The 19925-nt window shown below is 40.3% G+C and overlaps 3 protein-coding genes and 2 non-coding genes across 7 annotated transcripts; 4 read left to right on the top strand and 1 right to left on the bottom strand.

Annotated features, from left to right (window-relative positions):
* The first annotated feature begins 1455 nt into the window (after positions 1–1455).
* rpl12 (ribosomal protein L12) lies at positions 1456–4570 on the top strand. Of its 2 annotated transcripts, none has more exons than XM_070931164.1 (6): positions 1456–1603; positions 3294–3367; positions 3628–3726; positions 3823–3904; positions 3991–4077; positions 4419–4570. In XM_070931164.1, exons 1-6 carry the CDS (start codon positions 1567–1569, stop codon positions 4535–4537), a joined length of 498 nt encoding a protein of 165 aa, XP_070787265.1. In that variant the 5' UTR covers positions 1456–1566; the 3' UTR covers positions 4538–4570. The 2 variants fall into 2 exon arrangements, with proteins under 2 accessions (XP_070787265.1, XP_070787266.1); XM_070931165.1 differs by having other exon boundaries at positions 1598–1720.
* LOC139289774 (small nucleolar RNA SNORA65) lies at positions 3406–3532 on the top strand. Its single transcript, XR_011597495.1, has one exon. It is a non-coding gene; the product is annotated as a small nucleolar RNA SNORA65 (small nucleolar RNA).
* On the top strand, positions 4145–4271 carry LOC139289768 (small nucleolar RNA SNORA65). The gene has a single exon (XR_011597494.1). It is a non-coding gene; the product is annotated as a small nucleolar RNA SNORA65 (small nucleolar RNA).
* An 845-nt stretch (positions 4571–5415) lies between the features above and the next one.
* pole3 (polymerase (DNA directed), epsilon 3 (p17 subunit)) lies at positions 5416–9105 on the bottom strand. The gene is made up of 4 exons (XM_070908346.1): positions 8832–9105; positions 7244–7329; positions 6919–7037; positions 5416–6489 (listed from the first exon to the last, which is right to left on the bottom strand). The coding sequence occupies exons 1-4, from the start codon at positions 8895–8897 to the stop codon at positions 6308–6310; spliced, it is 453 nt and encodes a 150-aa protein (XP_070764447.1). The 5' UTR covers positions 8898–9105; the 3' UTR covers positions 5416–6307.
* Positions 9106–13332: 4227 nt separating this feature from the next.
* On the top strand, positions 13333–19925 carry kmt5b (lysine methyltransferase 5B). 2 transcript variants are annotated; one of them, XM_070905104.1, is made up of 10 exons: positions 13333–13462; positions 15522–15773; positions 15861–16008; positions 16114–16279; positions 16371–16480; positions 16790–16956; positions 17086–17105; positions 17202–17338; positions 17658–17857; positions 18261–19925. In XM_070905104.1, the coding sequence occupies exons 2-10, from the start codon at positions 15611–15613 to the stop codon at positions 19775–19777; spliced, it is 2628 nt and encodes an 875-aa protein (XP_070761205.1). In that variant the 5' UTR covers positions 13333–13462; positions 15522–15610; the 3' UTR covers positions 19778–19925. The 2 variants fall into 2 exon arrangements, with proteins under 2 accessions (XP_070761205.1, XP_070761214.1); XM_070905113.1 differs by lacking the exon at positions 13333–13462 and having other exon boundaries at positions 15596–15780; positions 15859–16008.

Here is a 19925-nt window from a genome sequence, read left to right as displayed (position 1 = left end):
TGGTGTTTTCAACATTAGAAAGGCTTTCCGAGCAGCGTTCGAGCTTAAAACACGAATAACATTTCATCAAAAAGATTATTCAGATGTGACATTTCCTCTAAATGTTGAGGACTTTCTGAAAATACAGATAACGCTATCCTTTGATAATATGAGCTGTGAATTTCTGACTATCCTCACAGATTTTCATGATGCATATTAAACAGCACCACAGTGATGATCTCTGCTTCTCACCCACTTACTCCCTCTTGTGTTCTGTTGCTATTCCTGTACAGCGCCTCTGAGTCAAAAAGTCCTTCAGGATTCAAACAGGAAAACACTGGTTTCACATGCGACTCAGACCGCGATGATACAACTGACAGGAAACATGACAAACACCTGCAGTAAAACACAATATAATACGAACACTGACAAAATACTTTTATATTCCTGCAACACTCAACCAGCTTCAGGCCCATTATCCTGCTACAGAGGATGTTCATCCACTCAGCACCCACATGCAGCACTTTGGCCTCCTCTGAGTTCATGAACCAGTTCAGAAAATAACTTTCCATCATCAACAAAACTCTCCAAGTCTTGTTAAACACAAACACTATCCCTCACAATAATCTACATTATATTACTTATATATCACTATATAATGGTACTATATATTTCTAAAGTATTCTATATTGTTATTATTAGTATTGTATTTTGAGAGGAATTAGCATTTTTAAAAAACTAATTGTCAGGACGAATGTAAAAATTGTCACATTATATGTGGTATACACTACAAGATTTCCTTCACACATGCAGTACATTAGCGTAATTCACTTATATAGTTGAAGGTATTGTAATGTTTATATTGTATATAGCTTTTCTGGTGTTTGTTTGATTTCTTATTTTTTACTTATTTCATTCAAATAGTCTTTATCTTTTTTCTGACCTCTTGGATTGTCTGTGCTGCAGTAACATCTTATTTAAGGATAAGGATTTAGTTAGTCTGTATTTTTCTTATTGTCAACAAATGCCATGAAAAGATCAAAATGAAGGTTAAAAAGAGGCTGTTCTTGGTCTGACCTTCTTGATCACCACAAACTCACTCAAATACTGTCAGACATTATAGCTGTGAAGCAGGTCATGTTTTCTTGCTGTAAAACTCTTAATGCCTTTGCATATTTGTTTATTTGTTTATTAAACAAAATACAGCTGAGATTATTTCAGGTTTGTTCTTTCTAATGAGACGTTTGTGCTTAACACGTAACAGCTCCTTGCAGCATATTTATATATAAATAAAATAAATTAAATTAAATACATGTATGAAAACATAAAACCTGCCTTTATAAAAAACATTATAAAGTTGTTGTTGTTTTAACTGTTGAATGTCCTGGCTGTCGAATTACGTCACAAGAGCTGAATCACAACCTCTCGCGATACTTGGTGATATATAAACTCCTCCGCGGCCTCCGTTCGTTCTTTCTTTCTCCCTTTAACGGTGAAGGTGCAACAGTAATCGGTCGTCCCGAGTCCGGGTTCATCCGACACCCTCACCAACCAAGCTGAACTGAGCTCAACCTCCACAGCGGAAACATGCCTCCTAAATTCGACCCCAACGAGATTAAAGTTGGTATGTTTTCACCGTCAAGTGGGTAATAAAAGCAGAAGTTTGTTCACAGCCAAGATGGAGTCGTTCTGTGCCGGCCGCCTCGGTGTCTGCCGGCCTGTGAACGGCGTAGAGAAAACGGTAAAGATGGGACCCCAAATTCGACGAAGAAAGCAAAAATATGTCTAACTTAATTTATGCATGGCTTAATCAAGTGAAATTTGATGGATTTGTGACTAATTTGGTAAGAAAATCGGTGTCTGGGGCGAAATACGTGCTATTCCACGTGGGATGAGTGTGCTAGCTAGCTGCTACTAGCAATGTAGGCTAACTCCAGCCGATTTATTAAGTGTTGAAGAAATCATCTGTAGCGTCAGTAGGTTCGGTTAAATTCTGCGGTTTAATGATTTCACAATTCCCTTAATTACGTATTCATCAGTTTAGATATGTTGAAATCCATTTATTTGACACTTAATGACGTTCTAGCTGTACATTCTTGCAGTATTGTACAGTAACGTATTTAATCAATTCATTGATGGGTTGGCTAAAGAAGGCATTTGTAAGATCTTAAGGCTGTTTTTTTTTATTGTCCGATTAATAGACTGCACATAGCATATGGAGTTATGATTATCAATCCTCAAGATATTAACTTAACAGTCTTTATAAGTAATTTACTAACCAAAAGTGCCAAATTATCTGTTCCCATCTTAATGAGTTACTATTGGTATTGAAAGTGATCAGTAGTTCAACTGTAATTGTGGGACACAATGTTAGACTTTGCCTAAACAGTAAGTTGGTGGATACTGTAAAACACATGAATTAAACGCTTCAGTCATTGTAATAAATTACTGTTTTAACCAGAGTAGTTTAAAATGACTGAAAATACAGGCCGATTTAAAGACTGTCCTCATATCTCAGCGCAAAAGATAAGCAGATCGTGTTTCAATTCACAAACTATATTTGATTTTTAAATTGCGCCTGTGGACCCTTAATACAGCACCATATCCATCACTACCTGCTGTCCACGCCTGATCAGCTGAAGCTGAAACTTGAACAACTTGGACAGAATTGTGCTGTAATCATTCTATAAAACTCAATCAATGATTAAGAGGTAGTTGGTTTAACTAGCTAAATTATTTAGATTTAATTGGTTATATATTGCTTGCAATACGTAAGATTGTAAAACAAAAAAAAACTAAATTCAATTTCATGTGATTTTCCAATAGTGATGCATCACTATTGGAAAAGTTTCAGTGCTGACAGTTTGAGTGTCAGTTACTGGGTTTCTTTTGTATGAAGCATGAAAATGTTTCACCCAAAATCTGAAAAACAGATCTGAGGATTGTAGTGGGCATGCCTACACATATTTTGGCAAAAGGATGCATACAAAGCCACACGCAAGGCAAAATTGAGTCCTCAACATGATTACTGTTACACAGGTGTAATTGGGTTTATTGCCAATTGGCACTTGAGCAGATTTCAAACCAACGTGACCAGCAGCTTTAAGTGGTGAAGGAGTGAAAAGACAGTTTGCTACAGGACAAAATATGGGCTCTTAAAGAGCACAGACTGTCCAAATCACTACAGTACTCATCGCGAAGCTGATCAAACCTGTTTTATAATCAGCTGTCAGTGGGCGTTTGTGAAAGTGTGAAGAAACTGCATCAAATGAAGCCTTTAATCAGGTGTACTCAGTGTCGTCTTTGTCTTGCAGTGTACATGAGGTGCACAGGAGGAGAAGTTGGAGCCACATCAGCCCTGGCCCCCAAAATCGGACCTCTGGGTCTGGTGAGTGTGAAAATTCCTCATACGAATCAAAGCAGCCTCCCGCCACTATGCCCGTCTGTCAGAGTGACTGAGTATAATCCAGTGGAGGCTCAGATTGACCCAACTTTAGGAAACAGGGCTGCCCAAACTGATGGACAACTCTGTGCCGAAAAGTCTGGAACACACTGAGGCTCTAATTATCCTGGACGCCACCCTAAAACGTTCAACAATTAATGAATATATTTATGTATAAAAATAAACACTGATTTGTTTCTCATCAGTCTCCCAAGAAAGTTGGTGATGACATTGCCAAGGCCACCGGTGACTGGAAGGGCCTGAGGATCACCGTGAAGCTGACTATCCAGAACAGGCAGGCAGTGGTACGTAGTGTGTTCACATTGAGTGTCAAACATCTGCAGTATGAACCAGCTGTGTGGAGGGAGGAGGATGATTTTAACTGTTCTTCTGCTTTTTAGGTCGAGGTCGTTCCCTCTGCTTCAGCTCTGATCATCAAGGCTCTGAAGGAGCCTCCTCGTGACAGGAAGAAGGTCAAGAACAGTAAGTGACTGTTGTATTCTGTAAAACAATTTGTATTTTCTCAAAGGTTCAAGTGGATTGACTCCCTTTTTTTGTTTATTTTCCAGTCAAGCACAGTGGAAGTGTGACCTTCGATGAGATTGTGAGCGTTGCTCGCGTCATGAGGCCTCGTTCCATCGCCAGAGAGCTCTCTGGTAAGAGTTTAATCAGATGTTCAGTCCTTCTTTTATCCGTCTGTAGTTTGCATGTTCTGTTCAGCCTCCCGCCACTATGCCCGTCTGTCAGAGTGACTGAGTATAATCCAGTGGAGGCTCAGATCGACCCAGCTTTAGGAAACAGAGCTGCCCAAACTGATGGACAACTCTGTGCCGAAAAGTCTGGAACACATTAAACAAATTAATGAGCGCAGACTTTATTCCCACGTTAAAGTCTTGGTAGTGATTTTTTTAAATCGGGCATCTCATTTTGGGGCGTAAATGTCTCCTGTTCTACAGACATCAAGTAGCAAACTTTATATTCTTTATTTTCCCGTCAGGAACCATCAAAGAGATCCTGGGAACCGCCCAGTCTGTTGGCTGCACCATTGATGGCCGGCCTCCCCATGATGTCATCGATGACATCAACAGCGGGAAAGTCGAGTGCCCGTCTGAGTAAATGGACGTCATGAATAAAATGTTCACAAACGGAGCAGCTTGTGTGAAACTTTCTTTTTCTCTAAATATGAATGGGACACGCAGACGCACTGAAACCGGTTTTTGAATCATGAGATGAGGAAATCAAAGTTTGAAGTGACTGCTGATCAATACAAGTATTGATCAGTGTACAATTGAGGTATTTGTACAGGAATATTTTGTGCTATGATTTCCCTTTCAGAGCCACTGCTTTTCACTCCGCAGTGACTGACTTGGCTTTTGGTTCCTGGGGAAAACAAACTATCACTAATGCGGCATAATCTATTATGTTAATTAACTAAAAGGGCTATTCTGCATAATTTATTTTTGAAACCATAAGTACATTTTACTGTTAATCGGCAAGTAACATCTTAAATATGCAATGAGCAAATGCAAACTTATTAAATGTTGTGTTGTATGTAAACGTACCTCTTACCTACAACTTTAATCTGTTTCATGACTGAGACGTTGACTAACCTGAACATTATTTACTCGTGTTTAAAGATTAAAACCCTCCTGTGGGCCACTCAGGTATCTACACTTAATTTACCTGGTTTGGGTGCATCAGGTCCAGGTGGTTTGGAGCTCCACCCACCTGGACCTGATGCAAACCTGAATTCTTCAGTTCTGGTCTCAGCAACAAGTCCTGAAAGACTATTATTGGTCTCCTTTAACACTGTCTGACAATTAAACTAGTGTTTATAACTGATTACTGAACTGAACTCGGGTGGAAATTTGTCTAATTTGAAGATTTTAGCAGTTTTCATGTTAAATGTGGTTCATAAGCTTGTGTTTGAAGGACTGAGAACTGGAACCCAGATCAGTAATGAGTCGATGCACTTTTGCTTTTTAATACAAAATATTTATTGAAAATCTCAGCCAGTCATATACAAGTCTACAAAAGTATAAACGATTCAGAAACTCAGCAGATTGGGAACAAAAAAACAGACATTCACAGGTGCAGCTGTTTAACTGGGTTTGAAATGGTGTGAAACTTCCAACACAGTGAAGATTTTTTCTTTCTAGTATTTGTCACAGTATGTGTGTGTGTGTGTGTCAGTATGCAGGAAAAAGCACCTTGTTAAAGAACAACCCGAAAACCCAACCGCGGTCCTGAACTCACAACTTTGTACCAAAAGCTAGAATCAGATTTCAGATCAGTATTTAGAAGTTCTTCATTTAAATACAAAAAGTTTTGGGAATGTGTTTGTATTTCTGAATCTGAAGGTATGACAGGCACTATAACATCTCAAACAAGCCCTTTTCATACGTGGACAGCCTGCGTTCTCACTCCCTCCAGTGGTAAACTAATTGAAAAGCTTTTTTAGTTCAATGAGGACAGATCAGATCCAGAAGCAGCTTTCAGCACTCATTGTCTTTAACTTTCTATCAATGAAAACTAACGGCTGTATTTTATTTACTGTCAAGAAATCCTGTTACAACAAAAAAAAAACAAGTGTATCAAAAAATGATTAAAAATACAAAATGGACCAAGACGAAGATCAGGAAGTGCACGACGTAGTTTGACTTGTGGTTTCTTTGTGCTTCGTTTGGAAGACGGCACCTCCTCAAAAATGTAACCTCCACCTCTTATGAGCTCATCACAAAGCTGCTGCACTTTAACCTGGATGTATGGATTCAAGGCGGCTCTACCATGACCCAGCGTCACTTGAACGCATCACGGCCAGCCAGCGATAACCTCAGAGGAGGTGATGGGAGTTCATTTCATCGTTCATCAGTCACCAGAGCTTCATCAGTTCTCCACCTCCTCCTCCTCTGCTTCGTTCTCCGCTTCAGGCTCCTCCTCCATGCGCTCCTCCTCCTCCTCCTCTTCCTCCTCCCTGCTCTTATCGTTCTCAGAGTCGGTCTTCTTCTCTTTATCTTTGCGCTTCTGCTCCGACACCTCCTTCTTTCCTTTCTGGCCCTTCTTGTAAACTGTTGAGGGACACAAACACAACTGGAGATAAATGACTTTCATTATATTTTACATCATCAATACTGGCTTCTGTTTCCCACACTGACAGACTTAGTTTCACAAATTCAGACTGCTGTAAATCCACAGCATTTCAGGGCATGGGCAACTTCATAATTGAAACTGAGGCAGGTTAACAATCCAGAATCAGAAACAGGTTTATTATTCTTGATGTTTTGGTGCACAACAGTCAAAATAAACAAAGTAAGAGAAAATAACCTAAAGTAAATTACTGTAAAAGTCAAATCATGAATGTAAAAGTAGAGATGGACAATTAACATATGTATATTAATATATTATTGTACAGTGTTTAAAAGTGTGATTGTCTGCACATGTACTTGGATTGAGGAGGTCTAATATGAACTTGTGTTTCCTTAAAACGATGTACTGACCGTCCAAGGCTTCTCTGAGAGGCTCCAGGAATCGCTCAAACTCCATTTCCTCCATCGCAGCCAACACGTCTCCTGCGTTCAGAGTTTTCCGCTTTGCTTTCATGGCAAAGTTGTTTGCACTATAACAAGATAAACATCCTTTTATTTAAGAACATTTCACAAAAAACATTCAGGTCAGGAGACACTCTGAAGAGTTAAGAGTAAGTTGAGTCAGTTGCTTTCTTGTGTGTTGAATCACGACACCTGAGACACTCGAATCGAACAGAATTTTGTGAATCAGTACTCGACTGTCTGTTGGGTTTTATAAGTGGGTTTTTATTCTTACCAGGACGTTGCATACAACACAAACACACTGGCAGCTTGGGATATGGCCCTCCTTGCTTCCTTCGACACGTTCACCCCATCTGGGAGCTGTTAAGAAAACAAACGGCGCGGAGGAGTTATCTCAAAGCTGCAGTTTATAAGCATTTTATTAGAAAGAACCGGCAGCCTGAGAAAAAATATTTGTTCACTCAGGGACAAAACACCTTAACATGAAGGAGGAGAACATTAAATACATGGGTTCAGTCTTTAAGAACATCAAGAAGTTTTCTCCTATAAAAACACTGAAGTTTGGTTTGCACATAAACCACTTTATTCTACTTTATTCTAAGGATATGATGATACTCACTGGGAAAAATGATTAATTATGAAAGAAACATTATTATATAGAGTAATATAATCATGCACACCTTTCCCCATAATACAATTTTAGATAGCTTCAGTTTGTCTTTGAGCTTTGAGTTTTACATCGAGAGCTGTCAGTCGAGAGATGAGCCGAGGTGGATGTAAATAAATAAAGTGTACCTTTAGTTCTCACTGGAAGCTGATCACAGTGAAGACTGAGGACATTCATACCATTTAGGAAATTATTCATGAGAAAATTTAATGGAAAACTGACGGTACTGAATGAAAGTCAAAAAATATGGAATGTAAATCTGACAACATCAAATCTACGATCCACTATTACAAACATACAGACTACACCCAAGGATCGTTTAAACTCACAGAAATTGTATGAAAAGTAATTATTAGTGCTTAAATAATTACTTGATTAATTGTCAACTCAAAACCAGTGTCATACATAAGAATATATGACACTGGTTTTTAAAAACTTTAAAAGTTACTTCAGAGGAAATATCTGTATTCTAGAGATTAAATAAAAGAAGAGCTAAGCATGTGTTCAGCAGTGGTGGAAAGTATCTGATTAAATTTACTATTTTGAGGTACTTAATACTACATTTCACAGGCAAATGTTGTACTCTTTACTCCACTACGTGTATTTGAAAGCTTAAGTTACTCTACAGAAAGGAATACAAATAATACGCTTACAGACTGCATTGTTAAAGGATTAAACTAATGGCTGCCAACCTTTCTGGCTCATGACCTCTTTAAAAAAGCGGCTGGTCATGATGCTTCATGTCTTTGAGTTTGTTATCATTTACTACAAAAAGATATTTTCTACAAAGTGGTTTCATTTAAATAATTGTTGCAAGAATATAAATGGAATAGTATTATTTATTAGTACTTTACTATGAGTATTTTTACAGTATTGGCACTTTTACTTGAGCAAAGGATCTGAGTGCTTCTTCCACCACTTTGTGTTTAAATACAAATAATGCAGACATAAATATTACATTATCCTTTCTGTATTTATTCCTTTGCACTATTAGCATGTTGTTTACACCTTATAGAAACACTTGACTTGTATATACACACACAAACTTAAATGTTTACCTACTTATATGTAGATTATAGTTAAATGTTTTGTTGACAGCTGAAACTTAAAACCGGAGTCAAACTCATTGTATGTGTTCACATACTTGTTTCCATTAAAGCGGATTGTGATGAGCGTCTGAGCTCTTTACACTCACCGCCTCCTTGATAATGCGGGTGATTACCGCGTTGGGAAGGTTCAGGTCTTCTGGCCTCTCTGCCATTTCACTCCCCGTGTACCTCAAAGCCTGCACGCCGTGTATTCACCGCTAACTGTACCGTCCGTCACGGATATCGGTCACCTCTCGTGTAAAGAGAGCTAGCTGGTGCTAACGGATTAGCGCCCGCTGGCAGTGTTGTGTTAGCTTAGCTACCTGAAGTAGCTAGCTAACGTTACTAGCTCGTTCAGTTTCAGCGGCTGAGAGTCGTTAGCGTCAGTTATAGTCCCGCGTTTGAAGAAGACGCTGCTATTGATCAGATCGATCAGTTTGGCTGATTGATAAGTTCAAACTCTGTCTGAAGTTGCTCGCGTGGCCACCAGAGCCGATTTGTTTTGAGACGTTTCCCGCGAAGCTTCCAAGCACGAGCCCTCTTCCGTCAACTTTCAACTTCGACCTCTCACGTGTGCGTGACGTCGGTCGGCCGTTACGTGATTTACATAGAAAAGAACTACATAAAAACACACACATAGGAAAATAGTGATGAAATAACGCTTTCATCCTTAAATGTACAATTTTATTTTATTTTAATTGAACTGTTTTAAAGTATAAGTTCGTTGAATTTCAGAGTACACAATAAAATAAAACAAAATACATGCTGCTGTTATGTTTCGGTGAGCCAAAGAGCCAATTTTCCACTTTTAACAATTAACATAAAATACAATAAAAAAAAAAAAAAAACTCTATTTTTGTGGCAATTAAAAATAATGCTTTCCGAGTACAAACCTGAATGTATGGCTGTGAAAAATGATCCAGATCACTGTGAGCTGATGAGCTGTGAGTGATACTGACGTGTGTTTAAAGACCACAGCCAGTTATCAACGTGCCATACTGAGACATCCCAAAACAACAATCATTTGGAATATCAGCTGAAACAATAAGGCTGCATTCTTCTTTCTCTGTGTCTATTATTGACAACAAATCCCATGAAAAACAAAGTGTTAGTCCGTCTGTAAATACTTTCTGACTACTCAGCTACAAGCTCATTGGTTCCTATTAGAGACTTGGGGCTTTTACAATTGTTGGTTTTGGTCTTTTTATGGGATTTGTTGACAGTAAGATAAATAAAGAATAACCTTTTCACTTTAACTGATGTGATATCTAAGGAGCAGGATTATTATTATAATTTGGCCTGATATTGTTTGACATGTGGGTGTGTTATATTTGTCCCTTTGCTCTCATTATATTAATGCTCGTTGTTATTGTTTGTAGTGTCTTGTGCATGACACTACAAACAATGATAAATAAATAAATGACTTACTTATTTAACCTTTAAAATATGAGCCCAGCGATGACTTCTGGGATGACAGGACGGGTTCACCTCTGTGTGTTTCATGAGTATTGAGTCAAGAGGCCACGCTGAAGAGATAATGCTACCACTTTATTTGACCCACATTATTTGCAGTGTACAGATGAATATTAAAAAGCCTGACTGGGAAGACGTCCAGCTCAGCTTACACCTTCATTACACACACAGTGGAGAAGGTCAGGGTTTGTTGGGGGGGAAAGGTATTTAGGTGGTTTCCATGGTAGCTGGCTTCCTCACACATGCAGAAGGTGATGCGGCCCACACATTGTAAACCACTCTGTAGAGTAGGGCTATGCAATGAAAGGCGAATTTCTGCTCCCACCAGGTTCAAACGTCTGTGGCTGATACTGGGCAGTGCTCCAGGGTACTAACGTTTCCTCGGCTTAGCTATCTGTGTTGTTGGAACAATCGCTGCTGCAACGCATTGTGTTCCCCTAACACGCCGGCAGGTTGCTGCAGATGAAAAACAAATTCCTAAAAATGTCAAACCAGATCGTCTGGTTGTTATTGTTTTTTTTGGCAATATGATCCGTTTTTCAGTTAATGTTTAAAGTCAAGGAGGAGTTACATCAATTCACATAGGTGAGAAAAAGTTGTTGATCAGTGTTCACCATTACATGTGCCTTTCAACTTGCCAAAACACACGCAAACAAACAAAAAGTCATTTTTTTGTTAATATTAAGATATTGATGAGTGATTATGTTGCAGTGCATTGAGCTCTCTCAGCCACCCGACTCTTACCTGAAATAGGACCATCATCATTCTGGTGTATCATCGACCGAAGACGGTTAAACCACAGAGAGACTGGTCTGTTTTACACAAACTGCCATTTATCTATTGTGTTGAACATGTGGTTACTTCAACAAAATCTGTACTTATCTGCAGTAACAATAAGTATAGTATAGAATCACGTCATGGGGGGGAAAGTCAGGTAGGCCTACAACAACGGCCTATCAACAAAAAGCCAAAGACAGGAGATGAATGAATGAATGTTGACATGACAGACTTTAATCGATGACGCCCGCCTACCTGAATGAATTGTGACTCATGTTTTCTGAATCAAAGTCTCTCTACTTGTTTCTTCATACAGTCACACACAGTCAGAGATCCAGCAACAACAACTGCTAAATGAAATATCTATAATAATGCTGTTGAACTGTCTGGTGGAAGAAGTATTTGTTTTACATTTAGTTCAGGTATGTTTTTCTTAATGTAATCATTAAAACAAATCGTGAGCAACTGGTAAGAAGATATGCCAATAAAGAATAAAGAGTTTAACTAAAGTGTCATAATTTTTAGGGTTAGGGTTACAATCATGCAGAAACACACTGCAGAGAGATTTTATTTTATCTTCATGCTGAACAGAACACAAACAGCTGCAACATTAGGCCTTAATAGACCTTTTCATTCAATTTCAATATTAACAGTGAAAACAACAACACAAACGTAGGCCACAGATTAACTGGATCAAATTGTGAAGGTTAAATATATTCATGTTTTCAGGTCTTAAAACATTTAGTGTTAAAAGAAACTGCAAACACAAAGAGAATTATTATTCATTGTATGTTTTCAACTGATTAGATATTAATGAATAAATTGTTGCTATATACATATTTACCTATTCAATTCATTAAATAAAGACAGCAGGTCGCCAACAAGTTAAAACGTCTTCTTCTTTTTGTCGTGTCAATTTACTCCTGTCATAGCTTTGCAGCTGTGTTGTTGTTGCAGGATTATTTGAGTGATTCAGTGATTAATTTGCTTTTGTTTGTTGTGTGTATTGTTTTGTACTGTACTGATTTTATTTGATTACCTGCCATTGTGCATTCTTTGAAAATTTAACCTTTAGCCTGAATATTTATCCTGCCGAGACAGCCACAGCTTTTCCAACAGATCTGTCATTTTCATGGAAATTGTCAAATAATGAAACTTTTATGAAATAAGTCACAGTGGTATTTAATGTATGTAAATTGCTGTGCAGCAGGTGGCAGGTCGACGTAGTCCTGTCATTTATTCTGTTCTTGTTCTCTGCACAAGTCAAATTAAGCTTTTTATTCAGTTTGATCTGTTGTCCGTCGTGCAGCTACACTGGAGGAGTTGGGGAATAGATTCCTTGCTCAAGGGCACCTCAGTGGGGTTCTTTAATTGAACCCAGCCAGATGTATCCTGCCTGCATGCATTCATAAAAAACATATGTCATCGGAAAGTAATTGTAAAATTTAAATATATTTAAAATGTCTTTTATAATGAGCCTAGATTGAACTAATCAACCACAAAATGCAATACAGTAGTTTATGTGACAAAACGGTATAGAAGGTTAACATTGGGATAAATGGAAGAACGCTTTGGTGTAGAAAAGAATGAAGGTCAAGGACACGGTCAGAAGGGTGTAGTGGAAGTTATCATCTTCTTATCTGTCAGCTTGGCAAACTATCTTGTAATTATATTGTTTTATTTGAATCTTCATTACATGATAGGCTACAATACAAAGTCTAACATGGCATTCGTAAACTTTTTAAATTAAGTGAGAATTCACTTTTTAAAAAATCAACTACACTAAGTAAGTTAATGTCAAAGGATAAATCAATGATGTGGAGCAATTAGCAATGGCTAATAGCTAATATCGTCTGGTTCTGTAGAGAAATGTGAGGAAACAGCCTATTTACGAGCGCATTCACAAGAGATGAGTGAAGAGGAGGGACATCAAAATAATAGTGCAGTAAAAGGAAGAAGTCATGAGGTCTCCCGTCAAGTTGTGGTTCTAAGTTCACTTGTTCTATTTGGTTCTAGTGAGGTTCTGCATGACACGGGTAGGCAGAACCCACTGTTGTCTGCCCACTACCGTTGGATTCTTTAGGAAGCGTAAAGAGGTTTGTTTATGCAGCACTACTTTTGTGTACATCCGACAATTACTGGCACAAACTAAGATAACGATTTTCGACATATTTTCAAAAAAATATACGAAAAGTCGACTATAACGTACACTTTTCAAGTTTCAGACTGTACCCTCAAGCACTGTTTCTCATTTCGGTCCTCACGGACGAGAACGGTTGCGTATTCATTGGATCTATTTTCTTTTGGATGGCTGTGCTGCGCCTTTCTCTCCCTCTCTCCTGTGCTAGGCCGCCATCTTGAATTTTAATGTTAATTTCTTAAAAAAAAATGTGTTTCCTGTGATATTTTCGTTTAGGGTTTCGTGCCAAATTTGGATTAATTTGAAGCAGTGGTGTTTTATTTCGTGATTGTTTTACAAAATCACCTAGTGAGTATGCTGTGTTTGTCCTGTTTCTGTTGTCGACTCAAGACATTTAACGCTACCAACGCGTGAAAATGCTTTCAGCCTATTGCTATTTAACTGCTAGCTATATTGATAAATAACATTGCCTGCACCGAGACACTGGTTAATCGCTTGCTCTGATGGGTACCGTAGATTGTATTTACAAGTATATCGGCACGCAAACTAACTTTTAATTCGCTTACAAATTATAGATTTAGCCTGTTAAGCTAGCTAATGGCTTCCACATCAAACAAGCCAAGCTAACGCAGTGTATATTAGCCAGCGTTAGCTGCTGTGGTCCAGTGGTTTGCAGGTAGGTAGCACAACGTTAGCTAGTTACTTACTGGGACATGTGTGCAGTTAACTATCGGCTATTGTCGACGAATATTTGATGCGCGGTCAACGTTATATTCTTAATGGGAGAAAGGGTAACGGCATTGTGTTTTTATCGGCTGTTGTGATGTCCTATTGACTGTGCTAGCTGACGGTGAACGAAGCTAAGTTAGCAGCTTGCTGAAGTTAAGTTTGATGCTAGCTGGCATCAACTGCTAGCTAACACAAAGTAAGAAGTACGTAAATGTTCGATAATTCACCTAGGTTTGTACTCTTAATACCAGGAGACACGTTGCAATAAACGGTGGTCATTAGGGTTTCGTTTGTTGAATGTTAGCGGCTTGATGCTTAATGGAACATTTCGAAGCCGCTTGAGATGTGGAGTGAATGTATAAAGGTGTCGTTAAATATCACCATCCTTGTCATATTCTGTTCCGGTCTTTGTGTCGAGATATGAGTGGACTGCTTATGTTTTTGAGGTTGATGTGCAACGTCAACTTGCTTGTCGGAAATTGCAATGGCAAATTGCCGGCGTTTGCTGCAAGCTAACCACCACGGCCGAACATCTCCCTGGCGTCGCCTTTGGTGGGTAGCTCCATGCTAACGAAGTGTATGGGTGGAGAGACGACAGTTAGCAAACAATGCAAGCTAAATTGATAACTGATACAATCTCGGCCTCAGCTGTCGGTGTGGCCTTCCGGGTTTCCACAGCTTTTCCTGATCCCTGTGGCGTGGTGTGTTTTTGCTGTTGTTAACGTTACCTTCTGAGTTACAAATGCAAAGCTTTAATGCATCGATTACATTACAAATGAGATGATGCTCTTTGCGACGCATTTGCGCTTTGGGAACTACATTACTCTTATGGCAGAAGTATAAACATTATATGATGCGTTTATGCAATTCTAACGTGAAGTGACGAGTATATGTGATTATATGGTCCATAAATGAACAAAGCAATACTTTTTATATGTATGGGTGATAGCATTAAAGACGTTACTGTTGCACTTGACAGTAAGCCAGTGCATTCTTTGGGGTTACCACTAAACGGCGCTGTAGGATCATTTTAAACTTGTTTCCTCAACACTGCTTTCCTGTGTTTCTTAAACCGGCCATAGTGTAAACAACACAAGCCATCACTGGGTGGATTGACTGATGTTGCCTGTAGAAAATTTTAATGGTTGTAGAATATTTACTGGCTGATTGCTGTGACTGATTTGTGCCTCACTTCAGGTAGACCTCAAAACCTTGTCCAAGCTGTCGGCAGAGTTGAATGAACTGTATCCAGATGTTGTTTGGACAGTCCTGCAAAGTGGTCGGACACATGACAATGAATGAATCCCTCTCTAAATGTAATCGTATCCCAGTGCATCCTCCAGGCAATTTGATGCAATATCATACTTATGTTTAGAGCTTGTGATCACAACCAAGACGCAATTCAGTATTCAGCAATTAAGTGTGAATAATTGTAGTATTTTTAATTCATTGAAAAAAGTTTCATTTATTGCCCTCTGGTACACGGTGAATACATCTTGTTAGCTTGTTAGTTGCATGTTAGTCGTTGTTCTTTTTTTCTTCTTGGCATTTTTTGAGCTGGCAATTCATCCACCTGCCCATTTCCATCCCATTATGTTTTGTATTTCTTCATTTTGTGTAAACTAATTCAATGTCTTGGCTGTGCATCTAGTAATGTTTGTTTATGCTCTGCCTCCAGGTTTCAAACTCTAGACCCCAGTCTTCCCCACTCAAGAGTGTTTCCTCATCTCGGAGACTAAATGCAACTGGACCAGGGGGCTTGTGGGTATGAAGTGGCTGGGCGAATCCAAGAACATGGTATTAAATGGCAGACGACACGGAAACAAGTTGACCAGCGAGCAACCTGTGAGCCAGAGCCAGACTCGCTCTCAGCATTCACAGCGGGCGTCCCTGCGCCACAACAAAAACAGAAACCGAAGATGTAGCCGCAGTGAGTTAAATGTGTTTATGTTAACAAATGTACAGATTCTTCATCAGTCACATACACCAACAATGTATGTGTGTTTGGTGTTAACAGGGTTTAATGCAGCCAGTCTGGAGGCAGAGAGGCGCTATGTGCCCTCCTCAGGAATGACTGCCAAGGAATTGTGTGAGAATGATGATCTGACCACGAGCCTCATCCTGGATCCATACCTGGGCTTTCAAACTCACAAAATGAATACCAGGTCAGCAGATTTATCACAGTGGAACTGATGGTCGTGCAGCCTCTTTGCACTCATATTAAAGCATTTTTATTGATGTGCCACTTTGCCATTAATGTGTCCCTGCAGATTTCGACCAATTAAGGGAAGACAAGAGGAGCTGAAGGAGATCATCGAGCGCTTCAAGAAACATGACAACTTGGAGAAAGCTTTCAGAGCTTTGACATCCGGAGACTGGTCCCGAAATCTTTTTCTCCACAAGACGAAAGCTCAAGAAAAGCTTTTCAAGCAACATGTAAAACATATTATCTAAGATCTTCTCTGTTTTTCTTCCAGCATCACAGTTGACCAAACAATCACATGAATAACTTTTATGTTTTGCACAGGTATTTGTGTATCTGCGGATGTTTGCCACAGACAGCGGGTTTGAGATTCTCCCTTGTAATCGCTATTCATCAGAGCAAAATGGAGCTAAAATTGTGGCAACAAAGGAATGGTGAGTTCATACTGACATCTGTTATTTCTGATTAGAACAGCACCACTAGTCAACACATTACTTTCATTAGCCCTCCCCACTAATTGCATTTAACTGTTCCAGTTTTATCTTAGTTTGAACTTCTCAGCTGTGTTCACCACTGGTAGGTTTGCTGCGCGAATATTAACTGAATTAGCCTGCACATATATAGGCTGTTATGGATACACGGCAGCTATATGACCGCATGTGTAAAAGCACTTTGACACGAGGTAATGCTGCCTACTGTACTGCAGTGTGAAACAAACCTTTCTGCCTTGTGTCGTTTTACAGGAAAAGAAATGACAAGATCGAGTACCTGGTGGGATGCATCGCCGAGCTTTCAGAGAGTGAGGAAAACATGCTACTCCGGCACGGCGAGAACGACTTCAGTGTCATGTATTCAACCCGCAAGAACTGTGCGCAGCTGTGGCTGGGGCCAGCTGCGTTCATCAATCACGGTATTAGTCGTTGTGATTGCTTGTCATTAGTACTGTAATGACATAATGAATATAAAGAAAGTAAGTCTCCACTGGTTGAAGTATAGTGACTCATAGTAACTTTATTGTCTTTGTCACTTCTTTTTTCAGATTGTCGGCCAAACTGCAAGGTAGGTTCTTTAAAAGGTTTCTTATAAAAACTAAAATCATTGGATCAGTTGCTGTTCAGCAAATAAACACAGGTTTTGTTGGGTTTTTTTGTTCAGTTTGTATCGACAGGACGGGACACAGCCTGTGTGAAGGTTTTGCGGGACATTGAACCAGGAGAGGAAATCTCTTGTTACTACGGAGACGGGTTTTTTGGGGAAAACAATGAATTTTGTGAATGCTATACATGTGAACGGTAGGTGTAACGAGAGAGTAAATACATAAAGAATGCATTGAAGGTGTTTATATGGACAGTATGAGTTTATATATACGCTTGATGTCATTGATTAAGACAATAGTGTCATAGTTTGGTAATTTAGTAAGAATTTCATTAAAATAACCCATAAGGTGCAGATAAGCTGTGTTTCACCAATACAATACATGGCCATACATGAGAATATGAACCTTATGCAGTCGTATTCATTCACACGTAAAGCTAAATAATTGCTGACAACAATTTCTTCACTTTTCAGTAATGTTTTATCACTTCATTCATTTTGCTGTTTGTCGTGCAGACGGGGCACCGGTGCTTTCAAATCCAAAGCTGGACTGCCAGTGGAAGTGCCGGTGATCAACAGCAAGTACGGGTTGCGGGAGACGGACAAGCGTCTCAACAGGCTGAAGAAGTTGGGGGAAGGAAACAGGAGCTCAGATAGTCACTCTGTAGGCTCCCACACCGACGTAGACTCTCAGGAAATGCCAAAAACACATCAATGTAAGAGTCCCCTAAAAATTTAATCTGTCTCTTCGAGCTGTTGCCATAGTTACTGTATGGGTTCAGATCCCAAACTCAAAAACCCGGGAAGAGACACGAGATCCCATGTGACAGTGCCATGTGGAAAAGGTGGCATTCCACAAATGTATTGATTAATTGCAGCATGTAGATTTAATACTGTAACGTGATGAACAATCTGTCTTTTTGTTGCAATCATGTGTAACTATGTTGAATGTTAATGTCTCTGCACCATTAGTCCTTCTCAGTAGAGTTATGTTATTAATGTTGAGGCACCGTGTCAAAAATCTCATATTTGATTTATTTTATCACTCAGCCAACATGTGTAGGCGCATTTCTGAAAATGTTATTAACACGTAATGTGCAATATTTTATCTCTTATCAGCTGCCAGAAAAAGAACATCATCATCATCTGGCCTGAAGTATAAAAACAGGACTCAATCCAGACAGACTTTGTCAAGAGCCCTTACTACCTCATGTTCAAAACAAGGTCGTGTAAACAATAACAGGGTACCAAAGAGACTAAAATCCCAATCCAAGCCTTCACTAAGTAAAGTCCAGTTGCGGAGTCGCAGGAGGGGTGCAGAGCCCAAGGCATTGGCCAAAGGAGAGACTTGCCAGCTGGGTCTCAGGGACTCAAAGGTGTCGTTGTGTAAAAGTGTCACCGTCAAGAAGGAGAAGGATGGACAGGAGCTGGTGCAGCAGACACTAGGCCAGCGGGGCTGCCTCACCCGTCATGCTGCCAAGGAAAATGGCAATCTAGCGCATGTGCAAAGCAGTGAGGGCAGCCAGTGTTCGACGTACAGAACTCGCAGGTCCACAAGGACCCTTGTAAAAGCCCAGGAAACAGCAGCTGGCGTTAAGCTGGAGCCCAGTGCTATGGACGGCTTGAGCCCAGTCCCTGGTGGAGTGGTCATTAAGACGGAGCCAGCAGACATGGAGGAGTACCTCCGCCACGGAGTAGGACTGGAGCAGCCAGCTTTAGACACTGGCTATGCCAGAAGAGGCTCATGCACCAGGCGGAAACGGCTGGCACGGCTCCGGACCGAGCGGACAATTAAATGTGAGGACTCATTTGGTGAGCCGTTCATGCCGGTGGCTGCCGGCCACACCGCTAACTTCTCAGACTGTGGTAATGTGCTGTTGAGCTTCGCCGACCGACACAGGGACTACAACGGGGTTGCCAATGGCAGCAAATCCCTGCACAGGGACAAGGGTAAGAGTGGCTGCCGGTCACAGGACAAGGGGAAGAAGAAGCGTCGGATCACGCGATACGACGCTCAGCTGATCCTGGAGAACAACACGGGCATCCCCAAACTGACGCTCCGCCGGCGGAGGGACAGCAGCAGTAGCAAGACCAACGACGCCAACGATCCCATTGGCTCCTCCAACCTTTCTGCCTCTACGGTCAACTCGGCCTCTTCCAGCAAAATCAGCATCAAGTTCAGCAAGGACCACGACAAGGACAAAGGCAGCTCATACATAGCCAAACTGAATAACGGCTTTGCTCCTGTGGTCCACAGTAACTCCACCAAGCTGAAGATCCAGCTGAAGAGGGAGGACGATGCACGGAGAATATCCCAGACAAAGGCGGACCAGATGTCCTATAATGGGGACATGGGTCAGAGTCTTGAGGCCAGAAATGGTGGACATCGGACCCAAAAGGTCATAGCGGACCCTTCATCTGAAGAGGACGAGGAAGGGGAGGAGGAGGAGGAGGAAGATGATGATGATGACGATGACGATGACGATGATGATGACTACTTCGACAATGAGTTCGAAGACGATTTCATTCCACTTCCTCCAGCAAAGCGCCTCCGACTCATTGTGGGTAAAGACTCCATAGACATCGATATCTCCTCCAGGAGGAGAGAGGATCAGTCTCTGAGGCTCAATGCATAAGCTGTGGAGCTCATCGCTCCCACCTTCCCCTGTAAATACAGATGACTCGCTAATCAACTGTTGTGTTGATGTAAAAGAAGTACAGTAATTTAAAAACAAAAAAAAATTGCTGAAAAATTAAGAATCAGAATGAACGTTACTGGAAGGT

The sequence above is a fragment of the Enoplosus armatus genome, chromosome 1 (assembly GCF_043641665.1).
Source record: "Enoplosus armatus isolate fEnoArm2 chromosome 1, fEnoArm2.hap1, whole genome shotgun sequence".
Lineage (NCBI taxonomy): Eukaryota > Metazoa > Chordata > Actinopteri > Centrarchiformes > Enoplosidae > Enoplosus > Enoplosus armatus.
The sequence above is the reverse complement of the archived record's forward strand: the minus strand, read 5'-3'. Positions and strand labels throughout refer to the sequence as shown.